Below are 25,193 nucleotides of genomic sequence, written 5' to 3'. Positions count from 1 at the left end.
TAGTTTGGTTCCTTTTCTAAAGTGTAATAAAGTGTCATAAGGTGAATCCTTCCCTTCTGGTGTAGGGATTCTTGATGGTAAAGGGGATTAAAAGATGTTCTGTGCAGGTAATACTGTAATTTTAGTAAGTCATTTAAAGAATGTAAAAATTACTTAAAGTAACGTCCAATTCTGATCATTTAGCATCTGTCTCTGCAGTTACTGGGTGTATCTAAAGCCTCTCTGAATTATGGGGAAGTGAGAGTGGTATAAGGTTTACTTCAGTCTCTTGTATTTTTGCTTAGTGTTGTTTGAAACAAGACTTACTGTGTTAATTTTTGGTCCGTTAACAGACAGATGTCAAGGAAAAGCAGAAGAAACTAGTAGAACAGCTAACAGGACTCATCAGCAGTTCCCCAGGGCCACCTACACGAAAACTGCTAGCAAAAAATCTGGCTGCTCTCTACAGCATTGGAGACACATTTACTGTTTTTCAGACACTTGACAAGTGTAATGACATCATCAAGAGCAAAGATGACACGGCAGCCTACCTGCCCACAAAACTGTACGTTCAGTATTACTGGGGAAAGGGGAATAATGTTTTTAAGCAGAGTGGTCATGGATGTTACAGAAAAATCTGCCTCTATATGTGCATGTTTACTTACATTGTTCATGCTTTGGTGGAGTTTATATATGATTGCTGTAGCAGGAAAAAAGAGCAATATTGAGGTTGTGGAGGGCAGGATTTGAAGGTGACAGATACACTTCTGTCTGAAAGTTCGATACTTTCCTCTAGGCAAAGGAGTATCTTATGTTTCTTCACGTGCTTATGCAGTGGAGAGGATGACAGTAGTTATGCAACGTATAAATAATGCAGTGAAGCAATTCCACCAGTTTTATTGGTGATTGAGCCCAAGTACCCAATTTATGATAGAGCCTGCAGATCAGAAGCAATTACCAAGGGAATTGTAACCAAGCGTAGAAGCTTCCCCCACCTCGAGCATTGCTTGCTTCCATTCCCCTGTCGTAATGTACTGCTTAAGTCTCTCAGGGTCTGTACACTTGGATGTGGGCGTGCATGTAGATGTGATCCAGCTTGTCTTCATGTATAGGAGCAGAGTCTCACTGGTAGGAATCTGGTTAATGCCACAAGCAACATCTGTTGAAGCTGCTTTAGGGCCCTACCACCTGTGGGGTATCACGTCATATATTCACGGTGTCTAGCAAATCTCCATTTGGGCTGCCTTCATGCATTACCATAATGGGGTGTAGGGGTGTAACAACAAAATTTGAAGTAGTCACCATTTGTGGTGATACTGTCCTTCTTTCATCTGAAACTGTTGCAACTCTGTGAGAAACACCTATAAGTAGAACAGGCTTAGTACTGTCACATGCACAGAAATTCATGCTACCTGTTGAAGTGATAATCAAAAACGGTCTTTTTTTTTTCTATATGGTTTCAAGCTTTAGCTTTTTGTGTTTGTGTAAAAGAGTTGTGTAGGAGACGTGCCAGTTAAGCAGTAGGCTGTAATCAGTTTGTAACACAGTTTTGAGGGGAAAAAAAAAATTACCCAAGAATTTCAGGTTAAAAAAAAAAAAAGACTTATTTCTTCATAGTGAAAATGTGCATTTTTTTCAGGATTTGTGTCTGTAACTGCCCTGGAGCAATCTGCATATCCAACTGCACTACACTGCTTCCTAATCAAAAACATCCGGGAAAGGAAAAAAATGTATATAAGTGGTTTTGGATACAGTGATTTTTTCAGAGTGTCCATACATGTTATTGTGTTAGTGCACTGTAACTTAAGATACATAAGATCTTAGGCTTGGAAAAGAAATCTCTCAGTATCTATGAAAATGTACCAAATATATTGGGGGGGAGGGGGGGGGTGTTTCTAGTTCACAACTTTGTTTACCAAGTACCTGTTAATAGAAGAACACAAATTCCTGGTCTTGCTGAGATTTCAGCATGTACTCGTCTTTTCCAGAATTTCTGTGTAGATAATGTAGATCATGTAATAATATCCATTCAAATACATATATTTTACATATGTAAAGTATATGTAATACATATACCTTTTTTTTTCATAGGGCTGCTGTGGCATGTGTTGGAGCATTTTACGAAAAAATGGGCAGAATGTTGGGTAGTTCCTTTCCAGAAACAGTGAATAATCTCTTAAAATCTCTGAAAAGTGCAGAGGTAAGTTTTGAAATATTTTACATTTGTGGTCTTGGTTCCATTTAGACTATTCTATGTAGAAAAATGCAAATTACTTGTGTCAAGGTAAACGTGTAAGTGGATTTGTTCTGCAGAGGGAGGGTTGAGAGTTTTGTTATATGCATAGTATAGTAGTTGCTTTATTGTGGCCTCAGTAATTAAAATTGCGAAATGGTTGCATGTACCATTTGAAGGACTGCATTAGTATTTCCACTTGTGTACCTTGTGTAAATGTTCAATTGTTTAAAAATTAAAAAGAAATACTTAAATTTTTCAACAAAAAATATTATGCAGATTGTCAGCAGCATACGTTCTGCCCTGAAAAGAGAGCGTGTATCATCATACTGAGAGAATGTGTTGTGGGTTGTCAGTGGGGCTGATACGACCGAAATAGCTCCGTTTCTTTTGAAATATATGACAGGTTGGAAAGGAGTGCTGATTGTGTAGATCTTGATTCCTGCTTGTCACAGAAAATGTATATGCAGTAATAAACATGAGTAATCCCACTGCTGGAGATAAAGGGGGGACTTATAACAGTGCTCACTATATCAAATAAGTCTGCATTTTGTCCTGACATTAGTTTTCTTCAGACGTGCCCTTGTATGCTGTGATATCTATATAAACAGATAATTTTTTTTTGTGCCCTCTAACTTTAGGTACCTGCCTGTGTGCAGGTATGGTAAGAATCTGTTGACTGTTTGGGCTTCACGTTCTCTTATATCATTTGCTTGGCGTTTTGTTTATTTGTTTGTTTTTTCTGAGGCTACAGCAGTTGGGACAGAACAGAAGCAACTTATTTTGGGTCAATTTGTTGGACTATTTGGCCTCTTCTTAATTTATGTGGCACTAGAAGCAGTTCTAGTAAGGTCGTATCTAATGCTTACTGCCATCTCATGCCAGCCAAGTAATGGTTGTACCAGACTTCAGTGAACTGTTAGCAATGCTTACAAAAATATGCATGTACAGAAGTAGGAAAATGTGGAAATAAACAGCTGGCATTTGATTTAAGTGCTGTGTCTGTGTTTTTGCATAAATGCTTCTTATGTGTGCAGTCTCAGGGCCGCAGTGAAATCCTGATGAGCTTACAGAAAGTCTTAAGCGGCCTTGGAGGAGCAGCAGCTTCTTGTCACCGTGATATTTATAAGAATGCCCGCTCTCTGTTGACAGACAGATCAATGGCTGTACGATGTGCAGTGGCCAAGGTGGGTGAATTTCTCCCCCAGTTCTAGAAATTCTTTGTTCTGTGACTGTGAAGTGTCTGCATCTGAACTTTGACCTGTTGCTTATCATGGGAAACTTGACCATTGCTTGGGAGAGATAAGTCCTTACCGGTTAATACCGAAGGCTCAGACATTTGACTTACTACTTCACGTGTACTGAGGTACAGCGGTATTGGCTTCCACTCTTGATAAATAAATAATGAAAGAGTAAATTAACTGTGGGTCACAGTAGGAGAGATTTTGAGTAACATAGTTGCTTTTTTTGTGTTTTACTTTTAAATTTGTGTCAACCTATTCCATGATTATTCTGATTATTCAGATAAATTTTCAGTTAATTGGGAGTGGGGAAAAAAGTCAAGATATTAATATTGAAATACTTGCTGAATAAACCTGACAATTACACCAATACCTAGATAAAGGGTAAGAATAGTCTCTATTGGTGCTCAGCAAGTTTTTGTGTTTTTGTTTTTTTTTTCTCTCCCTCCTTCAGTGTTTGCTGGAATTACAAAATGAAGCAGTGTTTATGTGGACAGCTGAACTAGAGAATGTTGCGACGCTGTGCTTTAAAGCTCTGGAAAACTCAAACTATGGCGTGCGAGTTGCAGTGTCAAAGCTTTTGGGGACAGTCATGGCCACAGCACTGATACCAAAACAAGCGACAGGTACGTTCCTTCTAGATTCCATTTCCAAATGGACAAGCTGCATCTTCAGTGCCATGTTATGTGACAGTGTTACATTGTTATTCTAGTACATGGACATATATGTAGCTGATTTGTTTGGTTTTATAAACTCTTAGCTTAAAAAAATTAGTGTTCAGATTCCCTGTTGTAGTTGGGGGAAAAAAAAGTCAAGCTATCAAAATCATTTGGGAATAGTAGCTTATTTTGCAAGCATAAAAAACAGCTGTTATCTGAAATGTTGTCTAAATTTATGTTGCGAGACAGTTTTGAATTGGTAATACAGATTTTGAGATGATTGTTTGTGTTGTTTGGAGCTTTAAGATTAAATGATTGCTTTTCTCTTCGCAAAAGTGATGCGGCAGAATGTGAAGAGAGCTACACTTGAGGAAGTCTTGGAACTTATGGCCACTGGATTTCTGCGGGGAGGGTCTGGTTTCCTAAAGAGTGGTGGAGAGATGTTAAAAGTAGGAGGATCTGTCAACAGGGAAGTGCGAGTTGGCGTTACTCAGGTTTGTGATAAGCTTTGTTTTCTGTAGTATTTTAGTATCTGTAGTATTTATTTATTTTAAATTAAGTAACATTTGTACATTAACTGTAACTCTTTTAGGATTTATTTGTGGTCTTTATTTGTTTTTAATAACTCGCAAGGCTAGTTTGGCTCACCTGGTTTGTGGATGTATATATATAGTGTCATTCCTCTAAGATATGTTATTCCTGTTGATTCAAATATGTGCTTAGGAATGTTTATTTGATTTAATCAGCGTGTTTTAGGTGTGATTAACTTGTAAAAAAAAAAAAAAAAAATTTGAAAAATTAGCATCTTAAAGACTGGTTCCCTGTTTTCATTCTATTTCCTTTTAGACAGGGCATACTTGTCTCCTTTTGTGTGTGCTGATTCTCCTGGTTGCTGCGTCAAGTTTGCTGCCCTAGCTTGTTAAATTATGTTTCTTCTTTCCGTATGTCTTTTCTGAGTAGGTGAAATCTGAATACAGAAGCTTTCCTTTTCTAATAGAGGAAGGTAGCAGCAGCATAACCTCAAATTCAGGCATTCTCAGTCTGACGTGTATTTCAATATGCTGCAGTATCTTAACAGAATTCACTTTTTTTTTTGTGAAGCTTTTTTTTTTAAGTCGTTTTTTAGGTGAACTTGTCAAAAATGCTCAGTCTTGATCATAAATTAAAACATGTTCATGTTGCTATTTGCATTATTATTATTTAAACACTTTTTTAAGAAGAGACATATTTAGAGCAATGTACAGGCCTTGTCATCAAGAGCATTTTGCACTTCAAAGTATACATAGCAGTATTGGAGCTACTCTTGGTACTGGAAGCAATTTGGCTTCAAAGACTTGGCTGATGGGTTGATTCATCCTGTTTAGCCCTATTAAGGTTGCATATAACTGACCCTGCTATCACTACTGTATTGCAATATGCATGGATATTACTTCAGTTGTTAGGCTCTTGTTTCTGTTTTAATTGGATCTGTATGTAACTTCTGAATTTGCAGGCCTATGTTGTCTTTGTTACAACATTAGGAGGTCAGTGGTTGGAGCGCAACTTTGCTACGTTTTTGTCCCATGTGCTCGATCTGGTCTCCCATCCTCGTGCAACCCAGACCCACGTGGAAGCAGTGTACTCTCGAAGATGCGTGTCCTTTATCCTGAGAGCAACTGTGGGCAGCTTACTGGGGGAGAAAGCACAGATTGCAGCTGCCAAAGATATATGTCAAGCTATTGGTAAACAAATGAAAGCAGTGGGTGAGAAACTTTTTTTTTTTCTGTATTTGAGAGCTGTTGAAAATCATTGTTGTTACATCATCTCAACCTTTTTTTTTTCTTCTACTGTGAGAAGTAATTTTATTGCTATGGTAAAAAATAATTCATCTGCTTTCTGTTTGAAATTTTTTATCCAAAATGTAACTTAAATATACTTAAAAGGTGACTGTGTAAAAGTGTCTTGTTATCCTCTGTCTGGTGGATTTTGGAATTGCATTTGCTTAGAATGCAAGACGGGGAACAGAAGTGTGTTTTTGCAATTAATCTTGGGATAGGTTGCGTTGAAAGTTGGGCGGAGTACTGCTGAAGAACATGTAGGTCAGATAACATCCTTGTATATCCCCTGCTAATATCCATGCTGATATCCAGCTGGATTTTATAGGTGACAAATAAAGATGTAATCTGAAAACTGGAATTAGAGAGGATAACTGTGGCCTATTGAATGTGTAATCTCTCATTTTATGAGATTTACATCTCAAAACTATCATTTGTTTCTTATAAAACAGTTAATTTGAGCTAGAGATTGAGAAGGGAAGCTGGAATTGCACAACAGTGCATTTAGTAAACAACTTTTTTTTTTTCCAATGCCACCATCTAATTTGTTTTTAAAATTGATGTTTAATGTATGGAATTGCAATTGTTTTTAAAATTTTTGCAGATTATTCTCTTAACTTTGTTTTGGTAGGGAAGGTATGTCTGAAGTTAGTTGGAACTTTAATATTTATTGCAGTTGGAACCCTTGTGCTCCCAGGGGAAAGTCTATCAGAAATGATAGTTCTGAGATAAAACGGTTGCAGAAATTACTCCTCCTGCCACCTGCTTATCAAAGTTAGAGAGAATTCCATTATGTTTTTGGATGATGGGATGACCTGCTTTTTTTTCTTTTTTTTTATTTTCCAATGAATTTGATAAGTTAGAGGTATTTTTACTTGGTAATGATTGCTTCCCTTCATATAAGGGGGACCTTTTGTTAAATTTGTAGTGTAGAAGATACATAAATTTTAAGCTGTTATTGAAATCCATTTTCTTAGAAGTGACAGTTGCAGCTTCCATACCCATCAGGTAAGGAATCCCATCCCTTACTCTGTTGCTCCTGGGACATTGTGCAGGATAAAAAAACATGAAGTGAGATCTATGAAATTAATTGGATAGCTCTAAGATGGTTAATGGTTATGATATTTTTTTTTAATATTGCTCTGATTTAAAATTTTTAAATTTTTTTTTTCTGTATATATTCATGCAAATTCATATACAGAATCTAGATGTGACAAGATTGTGGTCCTAATTACTTCATCTGTAGGTATGTGTGTATACATAGATACAATACACACATGCTGCATGTGGATATGCTTACTTTTGCTGGGTTACAGTATGAATCCTACCTCTTAGTGCAGTGCCATCCACAGCAACTTCTGGGCATGTGTTTTTCATGGACTCTGGATGGTTATGTTTGGCTGGTAGCTTTAAAACTTATTTTTCTTCAGGATGCATTTGCTTTGTGAGCTCATGCTACAGGCAAACTTGTGTTTTTATTATAATATTTAGGGTTGATGTTAAAACTGTTTTCCCTTCCTATCCTGTATATGTTATATCCTGTATATGTGATTCAAATGGTAGTTAAACGAGATACTTTTATTTTCTGCAGAAGCAGTTGTGAATGATGCTAACAGTGAAAATAAAGCAGGAGCTGCCGATATAGCTGCAAGCCAGCATGTAATGGTGTGTGCTCTCCAAGAACTGGGTAGTCTGGTTCAGAGTCTGAATGCCACTGCATCTCCTCTTATTCAAGAACCTTCTATAGGTATGCAGGTAAACTTAAATAGGTTGAGATATTTGAGCAGTGGATATGAAATATGATTACAATCTAGTTAAATAGAAAATTAATGTGTAAGAAAGAAATCAATTAAACTCTCATCCCCTGTAGTACTCTCTATAGCTGAGTTTGTCCTGCTCACTGTGTATAGTACCCTAACTTTAGTTTGACGGTTTTAAGTAACTTTTCTAATGGAAGTTTTGTCTAAAGCTCCTTTTCAGGATGAGTAAAATTGTGATTTTTAGCATCAATGAGTTTCCAATAATGGTATTAAAGGAAATAGATTGTTTTACTGTACAAGGTCTGAAATACGTGCTTCTGGAAAGCAGTATTTCCTTGATAGATTATTTTTTTTAACCTGAAGAGTAGGGGCATTTTGTCAGGAGATAAAGTTGTGGATAATCGTATTTAAAAAGCTTGTTATTTAACCTGAGTTGACCAGGGCTTGTGTGGGATTTTCTTCTTGCTTGTTTTAACATCTGAATCCACATTTGTAATGTGGAACTGTAGTCCTTATTTTTTTATTTTATTTTATTTTTTTTGTTTGTGGATACCCGTGTTTTTTTCCAGCGAAACTTCAAGCTAATGCTAATAATGCTTCTGGGTTTCCTTAAAGAAAAAGGCAAAGTTATAAAAACTCAAGTACTGCAGTTCTGGCATTCTTAAATTTCATGTTGCCTGTCTAATATTGATGCAGTTTACGTGTTTACGTATGTGAAAAAGCATATTGTAATTTTTAAATTATAAACTCTTTCCTGTAGGTCTGTTGGAGACAGTAACTTCAGTTCTTCTTCATCCCAGCATGGCTGCTCGACTTGCTGCCGCATGGTGTTTGCGGTGTGTAGCTGTGGCGTTGCCTTTTCAGTTGACTCCGTTTTTAGATAGATGTGCAGAAAGACTCAACAATCTGAAGACTTCCCCTGAAGCTGTCAGTGGCTACAGTTTTGCAATGGCTGCTTTATTAGGTGGTGTGCATCAGTGTCCCTTAGGCATTCCTCATGCTAAAGGAAAGGTGAGATAATTATCTTCAGGTGGGAGTGTACAGAGTTTTTTTTTTTTTTTTCAAGAAGTAATTGCTTTGCAAAATGTCTAACGTAGTAACAAGTTAAAGGGTCATGAAACTGACCTTGTACCTAGCAAGAGCAATGGTCAGAGTGCTTGGTTGTAGCATTTCAGTTAAAATATTTACCAGCTTTTTTTCCCATCCCTCTTTCAAATTTGCATTCTTGTTGGTCATATTAATGAATAATTACTCAAAAGAATGTTACTGTCTGTATTGTCATGTGCATAGGGCTAATTATCTGTATGAAATGTAATCTGCTCTTTATAGAAAATCAATTTAAATTTTACATAAGATTAGTAAGAGTGAATTTGTAGGAGTGGCTTAGTTTATTTTTTTGAAATCCATTTTTATGACATTGCAGATGGTGGTTAGTATTGCTGAGGATCTGTTACGAACTGCTGCACAGAACAGCAGACTTTCCTTGCAACGGACTCAAGCTGGATGGCTTTTACTTGGAGCACTTATGACTTTAGGTTTGTAAAAACAGTTGTATTTGGTTTTGTTATAATGCTTGCCCAACGTTTCTGGTAATCCACTCTAGCAAATAGTTGCTATGTATAATCAGTACAGTGTCTAGTACTAGGGCATTGATACCACTGGAAGCAGTGTTAGTTCATTTGTGTCAGCAGTGATGTTCGTGATGCAGAAATACTAGAGTTCATGTAAGCTGAAGGGTAATAGCAGGTGACATAACTTTAAAAAAAAAAAATCTACTCTGGGTGTTTTTGCTTTGTTTCGGAAACCTAGCAGTTAGTCATTCTATGAAAAGTACTAATCAGTTCGGTGGTGCACAAGAAACAAACTGCAAATAAAATATAATTAGCCTTTCAATAAGCTGCAAGCATATCATGGGTAAGCAGTAATACTGATTAGGGGTGTTAACAGTTTAAAAGCCATTCTTTTGTCTCAAAAAAAAAAAAAAAGCAACCTTATGTATGACTGCTCATATATGCCATCACAGAAATATTGGATGCTATATTTTGACAGGTTATAAAGTGAATTTTATGAATTTTGCAGCAATCTTTTTTTGTTCATTTGTTTCTGGTTTTATAATGGAAAATGTGATAAAGCTTTGATATGTTCTTCAGTATCTTGATCTCTCAGCAAATGCCATTTCTGTTGTGTATTCTCTACATCATCCCATTTTTGCCAACATTTTGCTAACAGTGTAGCACTATTTTGCTTGTCCTTCTCCAAAATATTTGTAATGCACTTGCAGTGGATTTTCTAGAGCTTTTTCAGAAGCTTTCTTTAAATTTGACTGAAAACTGTATTTATAGTCAGTAACTGTCAACTATTTTTCTATCATATGAATAAGTTGCGATAGGCTAAAGAGCTTGCCTTCAAAACAGTAATATAAAAATAAAACAGAATAAAAAGACAAGTGTCAGCACTTACATACATGATTCAATATATAGATTTGGCTAGTCCCTATTTTTAGTACTAATACCAACAAACAGACTTATCTTCACTGTTTGGAACACTTGTAACCTACAAATGAGAGAACAGTGAAGAATAGGAGATTCAAGTAGGGAGATGTAGGAAGAGAAGGGAAGTAAGAGAAAAATAGTTATAAGAACAGATGCCTTCATGGCAGATTTTTTGTGGTTAGTTTAATACAATTTTTTATTATACAGTCTTCTATTGATTTATTTTTATAAATAGGTCCTTCTGTTGTTCGATATCATCTCCCTAAGATGTTGCTGCTATGGCGAAATGTGTTTCCACGTTCTCTGAAGGAGCTGGAGGCAGAAAAGGCAAGAGGGGATTCTTTCACATGGCAAGTAACATTGGAAGGCCGTGCTGGAGCTCTGTGTGGTAAGAATTTGAAATTTCAAAATTCACAAGAACAAAGTAAAACAGAACATGGTCCTAAATATTATAGAGAAATCTGCCTTAGCTTCCCTTCTTTCTTTGAACACGAGTAAGACTTGTCAAATTTTCACCAGGGACCTATTTTTGGTATGCAGTCTTACGAATATGTCACACATTGAATAAATATTTTTAATTGCTACTTTTTTTATATCCTCTTAGGATCTGTATGTTGCTTTATACTTCTGAGTAAAATTTTAATTTATATTTTGTTAATAGCTATGAGAAGTTTTGTTGCTCACTGTCCTGAGCTCCTTACTGAGGATGTGATCAGGAAGCTGATGACACCCATAGAATGTGCCATGACAATGATGTCACAGTAAGTAGACAGTTTAAAAAAAATAAAATGTATTTGTGTTATCTTTAGAAGCACATTGTGAGATAAAGAAATGGTCTTTTGGAAAAAAAAAAATAAAAATATTATATATATATCTCAGTACTGAGAGGAAGTTACTGGTCTATTCTTCTGCTGTTTCTGCTTTTTGTTCATGTTTATTTTTACCCAGAGCTGAAATACTAGGACTACTTTGTTTTAATTCATGTTCCAAATTTTTGTTTTCTTAACTGTGTTTTGGATTTTCAATTAGCTTTTTTACTTTCATGTTTGCTTCATGTTAAAAAGACAAGAAAGTTAAGTTACTGGTATACTAGATGTTAATCAATAAATATACTTTTACAAAAGGTACTAATTAAAGGATTTTTGAAATATTTTACAGAATAAAAGATAAAACACAGGTTGGGCTTCTTTGTTGTTGTTGTTTTCTTTAAGCAGCAGTTTAAATTGATTTTTTTTTCTCAGAACTATTACTTCCAAGATATATATATATATATATATGTATATATGTATATATATGTATATATATATATAAAAATATAATAAAATATATATATATATATAAATATATATATAAATATATATATATATATATATTTTTTTTTTTCTTTTGGAATTATTTCCAAGAATTAGTTATTTGAGTAATGCTGAAGTAACTCATCAGAGTAGTTTGTTGAACACTGTTTTCCTTTTCTGGCTAGTGGCATATCTTCTCAAAAGAAATAAGAAACATTCTTTTCAGTAACTGCAATGTTTCTGTCTGTCTCTGTTTTTGGATTCTGTAGCATTCCATCGGTAATTAAAGCACATGGAGCTCATCTGAAAGCTAGTGCAGCGATGGTCCGTTTAAGACTTTATGATATATTGGCTTTATTACCTCCAAAGACATATGAAGGTATGTTGTTTTTGGTTTTTTTTTTGACAGTGATTGTTAAAGTAAAAGTTGTACTTTGAATGTCTTTTTTGGTGATATCTTTATTTGACCTGCCACGTAGCACTAGGTGGCTGAGTAAAAAGTACACATCTGTCTTTTCCTAAAAGTTTAAAAAAAGCAAATTGAGCCCAACCAGACATATATAAAGACTTCTACAGAACTGCAGTTTCAACCAAGTATCTGTTTGCTTACTTAAATGTGCAAACATTTATTAATTCATTATGTCTACATGATCATGTGGATGAGCCAGATTTTTTGCAGAATCTGGATTGTCATCCTGAGGGGGCTGGCCTGATCTGTAGCTGAAATGTTTTGGATAAAAAGCAATAATGATACTTTTTAATGTCTGTTGTCTTAGGATCATTTAATGCACTTCTTCGTGAATTGGTAGCAGAATTTACTTTGACAGACAACTCTGCTAATACAACCACATCACTCCTGAGGTCTCTTTGTCATTACGATGACAGTGTTCTTCTTGGCTCTTGGCTGCAGGAAACTGATCATAAGTCAATTGAAGACCAGGTAATGTATAAACAGAAGAATATGAATACAAAAAAGAAGCAAGTATTGCTATGGGAATCTCTCTTGATAAAGTTTTTCAGATAAGCTACCAGTGTTGACACGATTACCTTTTTTTTTTTTTTTTTTGTATGGCTCCTGGAAACAAATGGCACACTGGGAACAGTTCATTAATTCATTCACTGTGTTCTCTAGACAAATAACTGTTCTGAGAATTGGCTGAACTGTGCCATCATAAACTTTTGCAGCTCAACTTCTCAGAAATGTCCTGGGTGAGATGGGGAGCTGAAAATGCTGCTTCTGCTGCAGTCTATTTAATAATGGCAAGATTTCTCAGAAAGCAGCTGTTTGGTCACATTCTAGTTTTTAATCATATCAAAGTCTCAAGAGAAGTTTACTCTTTCCCAACCTTTTAAGAAGAATATAGAGCTACAAGACTCATGTTTTGTTTCATGATGAGATAATGAAAAAGCTGTGAAAACTTTTTTTTTTTTTTTAAAAAAGAAAGTAGTCAATTGATTAGATGTGTTTCCTGAAAGAATGATGGTTAGGAATATTTTCATGGTGATAGGAATGCTAGTAATCATAATACCATTTCTAAATTTTTCGGGGTAGAGAATCATTACAACCCAAATTGACCATTTAGTATACTGTACTGTAACTCAGTGCTCTGAGTGAATAAATAATTTTTTCTGAAACGTCAGTTTGTGGTCAGAAGCTGCTACTTCAGAAGGTGCTATGGGTATCAGAAATTAAATACATACATGTATCTGAATGTATCTGATGTCCGTATCTTCTACCAGGAGTCATAGTTCGTGCACTTACCCAGACACTAACTGGTTTTACCCTCAGGGATTTAACCGGCCCTGTAAATGCTAATGCATGCATGCATGGAGACACTGCAGTAGCTTTTAATTGTTTGTAAGGTAGTTTATTGTTCTTAGCTATCGCATATATCTTTTGGTTATCTCTAGATAAGATTTTTATTTGCAAAGGTATATTCAGAGGTGTTCACATATTATGTGGCATTTTGCAGCTTCAGCCTAACAGTGCATCTGGAAGTGGTGCTTTGGAGCATGATCCATCTTCGATTTATTTGCGTATCCCTGCTGGTGAAGCTGTACCTGGCCCCCTTCCTCTAGGAGTATCTGTCATCGATGCATCTGTGGCTCTCTTTGGTGTGGTTTTTCCTCATGTCTCTTACAAACATAGGTCAGTTTACATTTATATTCAATTTCAAAATTCAATGAGGTCTATACTGTTTTTAGCTATGGAAAGATCTGGCTGGGGAACTGCAGAATAGCTACGTATCCAGATTGTTCGTTGTACTCCTGTTCTTGGTATCTTTTAGGGAATGCTCCTCCCAGTAATACTTCGCAGCATGAGGTTAAATGGGAAAAATAATAGGAACAGTAATAGGAACGTGGAGCCTAACATTGTTTTGAATGGTAGTGGAGAGGCAGCATCTTTCCAGTTTTGCCCTCATAGCTTTCTAGTTATACAGCCAAACGTATCTGAATACTTGCTTTCTCTTTGCGGTGTTTTCTCCAAAAGGGATAAATTAATCTAAAAGAAGAATCAGCAAAGTGACATTTAAAGTAATACTACCCTTTCTGCCTAAGTTGAATACTTTCTGCAGCCCCTGAAGCACAAATTCTATGATCCAACTTAAAAGGCCTTTTGGTTGTGTGCAGTTTTTACCAGCTGTGTTTTGGTTTGCATTTTGAAAGAATGTCACTTAAATTATGTTCTTTGTTTTAGATTACAGATGTTGGATCACTTTGCTGAATGTGTCAAGCAGGCTAAAGGTGTTCGACAGCAAGCTGTGCAGCTTAATATCTTTACTGCTGTTCTTAGTGCCTTGAAGGTAAAACCTGTGAACTTGTAGTAGATACAAAAATTCAGCAGTTTGGTTTGTAGACTTGTGTTCTGTACAAAAGGCTGTTAGAAGGACATTGCTGAAGTTAGTACTTAAACTTTTGGGAACAAAACTCAGACATTGCAAATTCCCTCCCTCTCTCCCCTCTCCTCTTTTCAGATGTTCTTTGTTTTAGCTCATCTGCATGTATGAGTACAAAGAATAGATGAGATTCATGTCTGTATAGTATTGTCTTTATTTTCTTTTTCACCACTCTATTTTTCTTTGCACTGTACTTATGGATTTAAATACTTTTTCATACATACTCAAAAAAAAAAAAAAACACAACACACCCCTCATATCTTTGCGGATGAGTGTTGTGCAGGTGAGGCTCATGGAAACACAAAGATAAACTTGGGTCTCCATTTTAGATCATTTTAGATGTCTGAACTATTTATTCTTTAGACTCCTTAATATAATATAGAATTTCAAATGCTTATCCTCAAGTCCCACTGACTTCATTACAATTATTTGTGCTCTACCTGTGCTTGGAAATCTATCCTCATGCTATGAAGTCAGGAATCTAGACAGTAAGTGAGAGAAATACTTGGTTTCAGTGACTTGTATTACCTCGAGGCTCTGTGGAACAGTGTCTCAGTGTAGGATTTTCTTTCTACTTGTCAAATTTATTAAGGTATTTCAAGATTTTTTTCTGATGTTCTGTATGGATTTCCAATTCATGAGTCTGTCAGATTTTCCCCCATTATGTCATCATCCTTCAGCTTCAGGGCAACTGAGTCCTGTGCACTGAGGAAGTTGTCCTTATGGAAGTGTTAGACTGTAATTAAAGATTGGATGGGTTTCTTCTTGTCTGACCTTTGCCATCCAAGCAATGACTGCCTATCTTCAGCTGCTTTTTAATGGGTCTCTGGTCCCCACTTGATGGGGAGAGAGGACTGTCTATGGAGAGTGAATTGTCCCACTTCTTTTAGGATGCAATGACGCACTCTTCTCCCTTGACTATAAGATAATTACCCAGGCTTTTTAGCCTAGATGTCTCATGCTTTAGATAATGAATGGCTCCCTCTTCAGTTTGGTTCCTAGTTATGAGTTAAGGCACCTCAGCCCTGATGTACAGCTGAAGGGCATACTGGTGTGTTTTAACTCAGCAGGCAGCTAAGCACCATGCAGCCACCTGCTCACTCTCTGTCCCTCCCCACCAGCGGGACTGGGGAGAGAATCGGACTGGGGGTGTGGAGAAGTAAAAACTGGTAGGTTGAGATAGACAGTTTAATAGGACGGAAAATGAGGGGAAAATAATATTAATGATAAGAGAATACACAGAGCAATTGCAAATCAAAACACAGCACCATAGCAGTTACGAGGAAGAAAATTAACTCTATCCCAGCTGAAACCAGGACACATGCCCATTTATGTATGTGATCTGGAGCATTTTAATAAGAGTATTCTGGGAACTGGACTGCAAAATCCTGGCAGACTTGGGCAAAACACATTTTCGTATGAACCTTTAGTTGGGTAAAGTTTTTGTAGTAACAGCAAAAGTCAGTTTCCCCCCCCGCCCCCAAAAGCTGTCTGTGAAATGTCAACTCTTTATGTAGAACTTAGTAGAGTTTTTGAAAAGAAAGTTGTCACAGATCTCACACTGGCAAAACAAGGCTTCTCTTCCTTGCTTTGTCCTTAGAAATATGAGCCATGCTGAAACATGAGACAAGTTGAAAGCTATTTTCTGAGAAAGGAGCTTGGGATTTCCCATGCCATGCCAAAAGGCCAAAGAACTGTCAAAAGTTTAAGAGCTGAAATGAGGATTTCAGAACAGAAAATGAGAATCTATGGTGGAGCCATCAGCTTCTTCCTCTATAACACATGCAGTGCTTCACATGTATTTGATTATTTTTCCCAAAGTAAAGACTTCTTGAAAGTTATAATGGAAGGTAGTGTGTTATTAAAGGAATATGGAAACCGGAGAACCTGCAGAAACAGTGTTTAGTGTTATTGCTCTGTAACACACTTACGTAGCATACAATATACAATTTCAAATATGTAAATGTTAAGAAAAAATGTTCTCGTGTACCTAAAATCTATTTGATTCTTGCAGAAATGCAACTTAGCTGTGTTTTTTCTTCCGATAAAGAGATATTACAGTTAAATTTAAAGCACCCCCCCTTCTTTTCTTATCTTTTCCTTTGGTTATCCTGTGTCAAGCCAGCTGCTAGTTAAGATTCAGTAGCATTGAGGTGTGTGTGTGTAGTGCTGTAATGAATTTGATAACAAAGACTGATGTAACGCATCTTCTATATGTGAAATAGGTAGAGTGCTGGCAAAGCTAAGACTGTGTTTTTGAGTTTTAAATACATCATTTTTAACTGAAGATCTTACAGTAATGTTGCTCTTTCCTTCCTCCCCTGATTTGGAATGTGTTTTTTTTTTTCATTTGTTCATGTAGGGTTTAGCTGAGAACAAAAGCACATTAGGACCAGAAGAAGTTCGCAAATCTGCTCTGACGCTGGTGATGGGTGCCCTTGATAATCCGAATCCTATTCTGAGATGTGCAGCAGGAGAAGCTCTTGGCAGAATGGCTCAAGTGGTTGGAGAAGCCACTTTCATTGCTCGAATGGCTCAGTACAGCTTTGATAAGTAAGTTGGCTTTGATTCGTAAAGGGAAATAAAATACAGTTTGGAAAATTCTTCTATGAAATAGCATTTTTTATTTACTCTTTCTCTCCATGCTTTATTACAAAGATTATATAGGTCTAAGAAATCTTGAAACAGTCTTCAAATTTGGATTTATTTGATGTGATTCTTCCAGGAATAAAAATTTATTTGTTACATTACTTGGAATGCAAAATGATACAAATGAAGGGTTTTTCATGAGTTACTTGTAAGGTAACTAAACTGCTTCAGGTAGATAAACTCAGCTTACACTTAGTATGCCTGTAGCATGAATTGTATGATAGAAAGATGTTTTGATGAAATACAACCACTAACATATCAATTTAACTTACCTACTGGCCCATTTGTTTTTTCTATATTTTGTCATTAACTCTCAGCTCTTTAGAAGGATACCTGGTGCATATACCAAGACAACATATTTCCCAATTTCAGCTTAAATTTTAGACATCAGCCAGTCTGTGGATCTGAATGCTCCTACCTCAGGGCTGCAGCATGTCTTTTGGCTCGCCATGCTCCATGAATATAGTCTCTTACCTCTGAGTAATTCAATTTTTCTCCATTATTTCATCTTGTAATGAAGTATATCATCTTCATGGTCATTCCTTGAATTTCTGCTACTGGGACTCTTCCCTTGGTTTCTTATGCAGGACTCAAGTTAACAATGATTGCCAGTCTGTTGACACTGTCAAACCATTTTTGCATATATGGCATTTGCATTTACTTTCTTGCAGCTGCTGCTGTTGTTTACTAATGGCTATGAGTGTGCTTCTCTGATACATACAGACAACCAGGAAAAAAAAATCTTTCTTCTAAATAGGATATCCTTCTTCTATCTCTCTCTCTTTTTTTTTTTTTTTTTTTGTCTGAAGAGGGTTTTAATTACAGTTGGCAGTATGTGACATGCATTCTGAGATGAAGAATTGTGGAATATACACAGCGAGTCACTATTTCATGCAGCTAGGTCATTCAGAATGCTATTCATTGTGTTTTAAGTTCATTAATAAAAATACTACTACAAAATCTATTGGAAAAATCTCTGAATGCAGCTGTAGAAGAAAGCAGCTGTATTAAGAAGTTGTCTGCAGTGGAAGATGAAGCTGTGATTTGGATTCCATCATAATTTCTCTGTATGTTTTGTCATTTTTTTGTTCTTGATTTCTTTTCACTGCAGTGGCCTAGCAATGACTCTTATGATTATTAAATTAGTCTACTGTGAAACATTGGTAAACACTAGGCTCTTTTCCTATATTCTTATACTTCTAAAATGCTTCTTCATCTAAAATGTCAAGTTATGATCATGAAGTAAGAAAATCACTAAAATATCTTTTTATTGACTTGCTTTATATGTAATCCAGTTTAATAGCAGTATAGGTTATGTATATTATTTTTGCTTATCTGGTTAAGGCTTCTTACTGTCTTGTAACATGGAGAGCAAAATTCTGTTAGAATCAGTCATTTGCACAGTTATGGTACTTGAAGGATTTTAATAATAAATCTAGTGAATTACATGACTTCTTTTTGTTTAAATGTTGACAGGTTAAAATCTGCTCGAGATGTTGTATCAAGAACGGGACATTCTTTGGCTCTGGGTTGCCTCCACCGATATGTTGGTGGAATAGGTTCTGGGCAGCATCTGAAAACTAGCGTCAGTATTCTCTTGGCTTTGGCACAAGATGGAACTTCTCCTGAAGTCCAGGTAAAAAACACAAAAAACACAAAAAAATTACCACAGAATTGTTTTTAAAATGTTCAGGATTAGAATTGAGTTAATTCTGACAGAACATTTGTCTTGCCAATGAGGAGTTGAATGGTAGAAGGAAAAATGCTGCATCTTTCTTTTCTGCAGCAATGAAATCTATCAAAGCATTAGAATTACCAAAGAAGGGGAAAAGAGGAAATCCTTTTTGAGTAAAAGCCATGTCTTGTCTGTAATTATTGTTCTTCAAAAATCATGCTGTAATTCTACCATAGAACAGTTAACTTCCAGCCATTCTTTTTTCAACTTAACTCAAGGAAATGATTGTAAGTGACTGCTATGCTTTAGCAGCAGGAAATTGAATGCCATCCTTGATTAGGGGCACCTTATACCCACAGATTGAGAAGGTGAAGCCTCCAGTAACTATGTGGAGACATAAACCAAGGTGAACATGGATGTAAATTATGAATTTGATAGAACAAAAAATAGTGGTTTTTGTTTGTTTGTTTGTTTTGCCCTCAGGGCAATAAGAAAATAACCTGTGCTTTTGCAGCTTGTTTTTTGGGAAAACAAGACTAACTATGTTTGGAGATACATGTTAACAAAACAAAACAAAAAAAAACAGTAAATGCAATTTAAAGTCACTTTTAAATTTCCTAAGTTTATTTACAGTAAGTCAAAGTTCAGTTTGCATATATAACCTTGTTTTATGTGTGAGTAAGTAATTTTAAAGCATGTACTTGCTAATCATTCATCTTTAAACTGGAAGGAGTTACTGCTTTATGGAAAACTTGAATTATTAAGGGCAAGGATTTAAAAGCCAGGTGGAATCTGTGTGCCTATCTTATTTTCTACTGAGAGTGTGATAACAGGCAACTGTGAAAAGCTAAGCTTTTACATCTCATCTGCGATGTAGGTATGCAGGAGCTGTATGTGAACACGAGCAATGTGAGTTCACAAGAAGCAGAATGTACATACAGCTGTAATGTACTATATACGTGCTTAGGACTGTTAAAATAGCTTCATGTGATTGCAAGTGTTAATGGGTTTTGGGTTGCATCAGAGAGGACCAAAACAGAGCACTTTTAAGGGAAGTTTTCTAGCTGATTCTAAGAATCTAGCTTTGTAACTGTAATACTCTCTTAACATAATGTCTCTTCAGTGCAATGAAGAAAGTTCTGAAATGTGATCATTTAATAGGATCTTTTGGAGAGAAATCTCTAGCTTTCAGGTCTGTCAGAGAAGCTGATGTCACATGAAACTTTAGTGACCAAAAATTCTTTTTCTTGCTTGGACATTTGCAGTAAATTATTTTGTAATTTACTTGTAACTGAATAGGTTGATTTTTTTTCCCTATCCCATAGTACACAGGCTGTATGTGTAAAGTGCTGCTTTCTTCTGCACCACCGAAAAAGAAAATTCATTGGAAAATGCATGAGAACTTTTCAGCTAGTCATGGAAATCAGTTTCTACTTATAATATCACAGGCCCTACCAGCTAAGGACTTTTTCAGCTAATTGTCTGCTTTGGAATTTGGAATCTGCATCCAGTTCTACATCAGAAATGATTGCCTTTTTCCCATGTTAAAGGGTCACTTTTCTTCCCCAACCTCCCCTCCCTCCCTCCCCTTTTTTAAAGTGGATGTGTTGTTTGTGTTTCTATTTTTCTTTCTCAAAGTGCTTGACCATTTCTTGCTCATATACTTTGTCATCTTCGTTATCCACAAAAATACAGGCAGCCAAACAGCACGCTAGAAATATCTCAACTCCCACTTGATTGCTTGAGTTTTTTGGACATCTGAAACACTTTTGGAGTAAGAGAAACTAACTAGACATGTAAACAGGGTTGTGCAGAGCTAGGTTCAGTCTACATACATACTTGTATACGTTTTCTAAATGTATTACTCAAAATATTCTTCCTTTTTTGTTTTCATAGACCTGGTCTCTCCATTCACTTGCCTTGATAGTAGATTCTAGTGGACCAATGTACCGTGGATATGTGGAGCCAACGCTTTCTCTAGTTCTTACTCTGCTCTTAACTGTTCCACCATCACATACAGAAGTACATCAATGCTTAGGCCGATGTCTCGGGGCTATAATAACTACTGTTGGGCCTGAGCTGCAAGGTTAGTGTGAATTTGAAGAGGAAGGGAAATTAACTTGTATAAAGCCAATGCATCATGTCCTTAAATGGAAGATAATCAGTTTTTGTTTATTGCGGTTGTGGGTAGTAGGGGAAGGCTTTGACAAATCCAGGGTCCTGGAAGGAACCTCAAGTCTGTTTTATGTCTACTGGTGGTTCCTTTATTTTTTTCCCTTCACACCTCAGTTTGAGATTTATATAAAGAAGTTACAGTGATGTATGGTGTTCTGGTTAATGACAAACGTGCATGGTAAGTAAAAGATGAAAAACACCCTTGCTGTGTGTATGTTTTATGTAGGGCAAGATTTTTCCTCTGCTTCTTCAACAAAGTGGTAGTTTTATTTTTGACTGATGGCAAGAGCTTAAGTTTGACATCATTGATAATGTGAACAATAACTCATTTCCACTTATTCTTGTTATTCTATCACAGTGCCTTACCACAGAGAATAAGATCTTGCCGTGCCAGTACACTGTATCCCAAGTTATGTAGCTCAGATAACATAAACATGGATCGTTAACTTTCACCTAGTGGGATTTTTTAGGAATGTTTATAGGCTGGTTTTTACGTCAGTGTTATAGAGTCAAGCGCTAGTACAATTTTAATTCTAAATAATTGGGCTTACAATTCTACTTTGGAAATGCCTCTAGATGACTTAATTTAACTTGATATCTGCTTGCTGTATAATAAGATCTTGATTTGAAGTGTCATGAACTTTATTAATAAAGATACTTACATGGAATATCTTCTGCAAGTTACATTTTGCTGTAATTCAATGTTTTTTTGTTTTTTTTTTAAATGTCATGCCGGTTAATTCTTAAGATATGGAATGGAATTATTTTTCAGATTAAGTTCTGTTCATTCAAATGTGTGTCCTGTTAGAGCAGCATGATTCATCTGATGGAGCTAACAAAAATTACCTGCAGATACATATGCTAGCTTACACATTGTCTGATATTTTAGGAAATGGCTCTGTGTATGAAATGTTGTCCATATATATGGCCACATATAGAAGATGTTCAGAATTGAAATGCGAATAACTTTTCTAGTTTCATGTCCTGGGAAGATATTCTTAAAATATTTCCAGTTGAAGATCATTGATCCAAAATTTCATTTGGACAGAGTATTGTTTAACCTATTATTTCAACAGAGAACTGAAACACACTCATGATTCTTTCAAGTAGTGTGGACGCTATTTTGCAGTAGGAATTCAGAAAATTTGCATGTTAATTTTGTAAACTTTTATGCATTAAAATATGTTTAAAGGTTTAAAATCTACAGCTGTCATAGCAAGATTTTTCTATGTTAAGAATATCATATTATTATCATTAGGTAATGGAGCTACAATTTCAACAATCCGTTCATCCTGTTTGGTGGGATGTGCAATCACACAAGACCATTCAGACTCGCTTGTTCAGGCAGCAGCCATATCCTGCCTTCAGCAGCTTCATATGTTTGCACCACGGCACGTCAACCTGTCCAGTCTGGTTCCAAGTCTTTGTGTGAGTACAAAATGCATCCCTTCTTTTCCTCAAAGTTTTGTGTATGCGCCTAGCAGAGAGGGCACAGGAGAAGCACTTTGCAAGATGCTAAGGATACCCGTGTATAACAAGCAAGCCACATTGGCAAAACATTGGAATGCAATAAAGGGACATCTGTCCCCAAGTTATTTTAGAAGCTTTTCAGAATGCTGCCCAAATTAAAGTCATAGGGCTGGATTCACTTTTATACTAGGTAGCACAAGGTAGCAAGTGTTTTTAGAAAATCACTTGTTACAAAGATGCTGAAATGCCCTGTTCCTTCCAACTGACTGCAGGCACAAATGGAAGAAGGTGAGCTTGGAAAAGGTGGGAGATTCTGGATTTTTTTTTTAACCGCTATTAGTATAGCAGGTGCTGACACTCAAATTCTTGTATTGCTGTTGTGATTAACATTGCTCCCCCTATTAGTGTTCTGTCAGCAAATCCTGGCTTAAGCCAGGAAATGAGGCAGTGGCTAGAACCCAAAACATACAGAATACTACTATAAGAGGAAAGGTGGTGTGTGTGTTTTCATTTGTTTCTTTATTGCTATTGTTTATTTACTTCTTAATTGTTTTAGGAGGGTTTAGCAGTCCAATACTAAGAAGTTTGAAAAACACTCCCTGAAGTTGGTTGGGTGTTTTGCAAAGTTGATTGTATTGTTCACTGTGGAGCTAGTGGTTCTGTGTCATGTGAAAGAATAGAATCCTACTTATGTCAGCACTGGAACTGTTTCTTAGTCTCCCTTCCAGACTTCCCCTAGGGTATCCTCTCATTGTTACATGGCTCAGCCCCCACCTGTACTCTGGAACACTACTGTGCAGTGTGTTCCCAGAGTCTGTCAATTGTCCTTGCACAAAATTTGGCATGACTGATATGCGATATATCCATAAGTAGCTAGGCCCTTCTGTATAAATACGCTGCACAATCTGACATTCTCTCTAGCCAGTTACTCTGTAAGTACTAGTGGGTAATATTTCAGAAAGTGAAGTCAATGTAGGTATGACAAGTGGTGTTTTGAAAACATTTCCCGAGCTTTTCTGCTGTTCTTTACATGTTCCTTAATGAATGGTCCTTTGTTAAACAAAAGCTATTTTGCTTCTGTTTTTCCAATCCCTTACTTTCAAGTCTTACGCAGTTTGATAAATTTTCCTCTGAATTGTCTTGTGCGTTTCATTTTACTGTAAACTTAGATATGTAGCCAAAGACTGCATTGCCCTGCCCTAGTAAAGTTTTCATAACTTTCCAACTTGCTTTTGTATGGAGTTAATGCCAGATACCAAAATTAAACTACAGAGCTGCACAATCTAGTTTCCTTTCTGCTTTCCTGCATTGGCATCATAAACACACAGTTGTTTGTTTTGCAACTGAAAACAGGGAAAGCTCTTTCCATTAATTAAATGCTGTAAATGTTCTGTGTTTTATTTCCATTAAAGCAACCTCGGTGCGATATTTAGAGGATTGTATAAAGTATGTTTGCTTTTGCAGGACTGAAATCTTGTACATGTATATTCATGCACAGAATAAAGATGTACTGTTAAAGCGCTTTATAAACTACACAGCCCTTTCATTTAGGGTTGCAATTTCCATCCACATAATAACCTAATACTGAGAAAGCAAATGTGTATTCAGTTTATTAAAACAATTTCCTCAGGGTAAATAAAGAATTAGTTTCTTAAAGAGCCCTCTTCATCACTTCCACTGTGGAAAAACATACAGTTCTCTGTGTAACTACTCTTTGTGCTACTACCTCTCAAGAAAATAGGTACCATGCACAATTCTTCAATAAGAAAAAAATACTTGCTTGTACTTGAGATGATTTCAAAGAATTGGAAGCCTGGTATTTGTTAGCAACAAAACCTGAAGCTGTCTTCTTGACAGGCACGTATAAAAAATTATGCTATAAATCCTGGTACAAGCTTGAAATGGAAATTTTTATGGTAGCTGTGTGGTGCAGCTGGTAGTGCCTTTTTTATTAAAAAAAAAAAAAAAAGTGATCCAAGTGATCCATAGGTATAGCACAATGTGATGGGGAATAGTATTCTAGAGTATAACAGATTGGGAAGTATAATTAGTCTAAAATCATAGTGGCACAGTGTCAATACTTAAGCTTTTAACAGATAACACCTGTCAATTCTGTATATGTCAGCTTTATTTTCAGATTTGTGCATTATAGAAAGTGGTTACTTGTGAACTTTAAAGACCTTGTTAAGAGTTTGGTACCCAGCAGCTCACACGGGGGCATATAATTGTAAAGTAGAATACTGTTAGTCCTTAGCAGCACTTATTTATGGGTATGGAGATGCAGCAGTTCACTCACCTGTAATGGTTCTGATTTAGGTTCACTTGTGCAGCTCCCACTTGCTCCTTCGCCGTGCTGCAGTTGCATGTTTACGACAGCTTGCTCAGAGGGAAGCAGCAGAAGTATGTGAATATGCCATGAGCTTAGCAAAAAATGCTGGAGACAAAGAAAATAGCGGCATCAGTAAGTACTTCGTTCATGAGGGCCTTTTGTGACAGCTGAGTGCATGTATTCATGCATGCATGTGGTTTGCCTTCAGGACAAAAAAAAATCACCGCACTCTAAAACCATCTTTGCCAGCTCTAATAACTTCTCTCCCCACCCCTGCCTACTGTAATTCAAGTTGATTTAATTTCACCTGTAATTAAACTTTTTGTAAAGTTCAGACTTAAACTTTTCTGCCCTATTAAGAATGGCAATCAGGTAGGGAATACATTGTATATACAATGGAAACATTTTACAGTTTCTCCAGTGCTTTAGGTCTTGCTCTTTTGAAAATTGACTTCATTTGATGTTTTTTGATTGAGATACCTCGTGTCATTTTCTCTTAGCAGCACATCTACTAACTTGTGGACTTCG

General features: G+C 36.3%; 1 protein-coding gene across 9 annotated transcripts in view; it reads left to right on the top strand.

Moving 5' to 3' along the window:
* Positions 1-25,193, top strand: part of HEATR5B (HEAT repeat containing 5B) — a 56,569-nt gene that overhangs the window by 2,980 nt on the left and 28,396 nt on the right. For all 9 annotated transcript variants that reach the window (XM_027453896.3, XM_038176730.2, XM_038176729.2 and 6 more), the window contains 20 exons: positions 333-544; positions 2,071-2,179; positions 3,250-3,399; positions 3,908-4,079; positions 4,449-4,606; positions 5,605-5,854; positions 7,518-7,673; positions 8,447-8,697; positions 9,110-9,221; positions 10,414-10,566; positions 10,840-10,939; positions 11,740-11,849; positions 12,247-12,410; positions 13,444-13,619; positions 14,169-14,274; positions 16,730-16,920; positions 18,493-18,652; positions 20,588-20,777; positions 22,125-22,294; positions 24,653-24,797. In XM_027453896.3, the coding sequence (XP_027309697.3) occupies positions 333-544; positions 2,071-2,179; positions 3,250-3,399; positions 3,908-4,079; positions 4,449-4,606; positions 5,605-5,854; positions 7,518-7,673; positions 8,447-8,697; positions 9,110-9,221; positions 10,414-10,566; positions 10,840-10,939; positions 11,740-11,849; positions 12,247-12,410; positions 13,444-13,619; positions 14,169-14,274; positions 16,730-16,920; positions 18,493-18,652; positions 20,588-20,777; positions 22,125-22,294; positions 24,653-24,797 (3,235 nt within the window). The remainder of the gene's footprint in view (positions 1-332; positions 545-2,070; positions 2,180-3,249; positions 3,400-3,907; positions 4,080-4,448; positions 4,607-5,604; positions 5,855-7,517; positions 7,674-8,446; positions 8,698-9,109; positions 9,222-10,413; positions 10,567-10,839; positions 10,940-11,739; positions 11,850-12,246; positions 12,411-13,443; positions 13,620-14,168; positions 14,275-16,729; positions 16,921-18,492; positions 18,653-20,587; positions 20,778-22,124; positions 22,295-24,652; positions 24,798-25,193) is intronic.

Source organism: Anas platyrhynchos, chromosome 3, assembly GCF_047663525.1.
Source record: "Anas platyrhynchos isolate ZD024472 breed Pekin duck chromosome 3, IASCAAS_PekinDuck_T2T, whole genome shotgun sequence".
NCBI classification, from domain to species: domain Eukaryota; kingdom Metazoa; phylum Chordata; class Aves; order Anseriformes; family Anatidae; genus Anas; species Anas platyrhynchos.
This window is presented reverse-complemented; position numbering and strand designations above follow the sequence as displayed.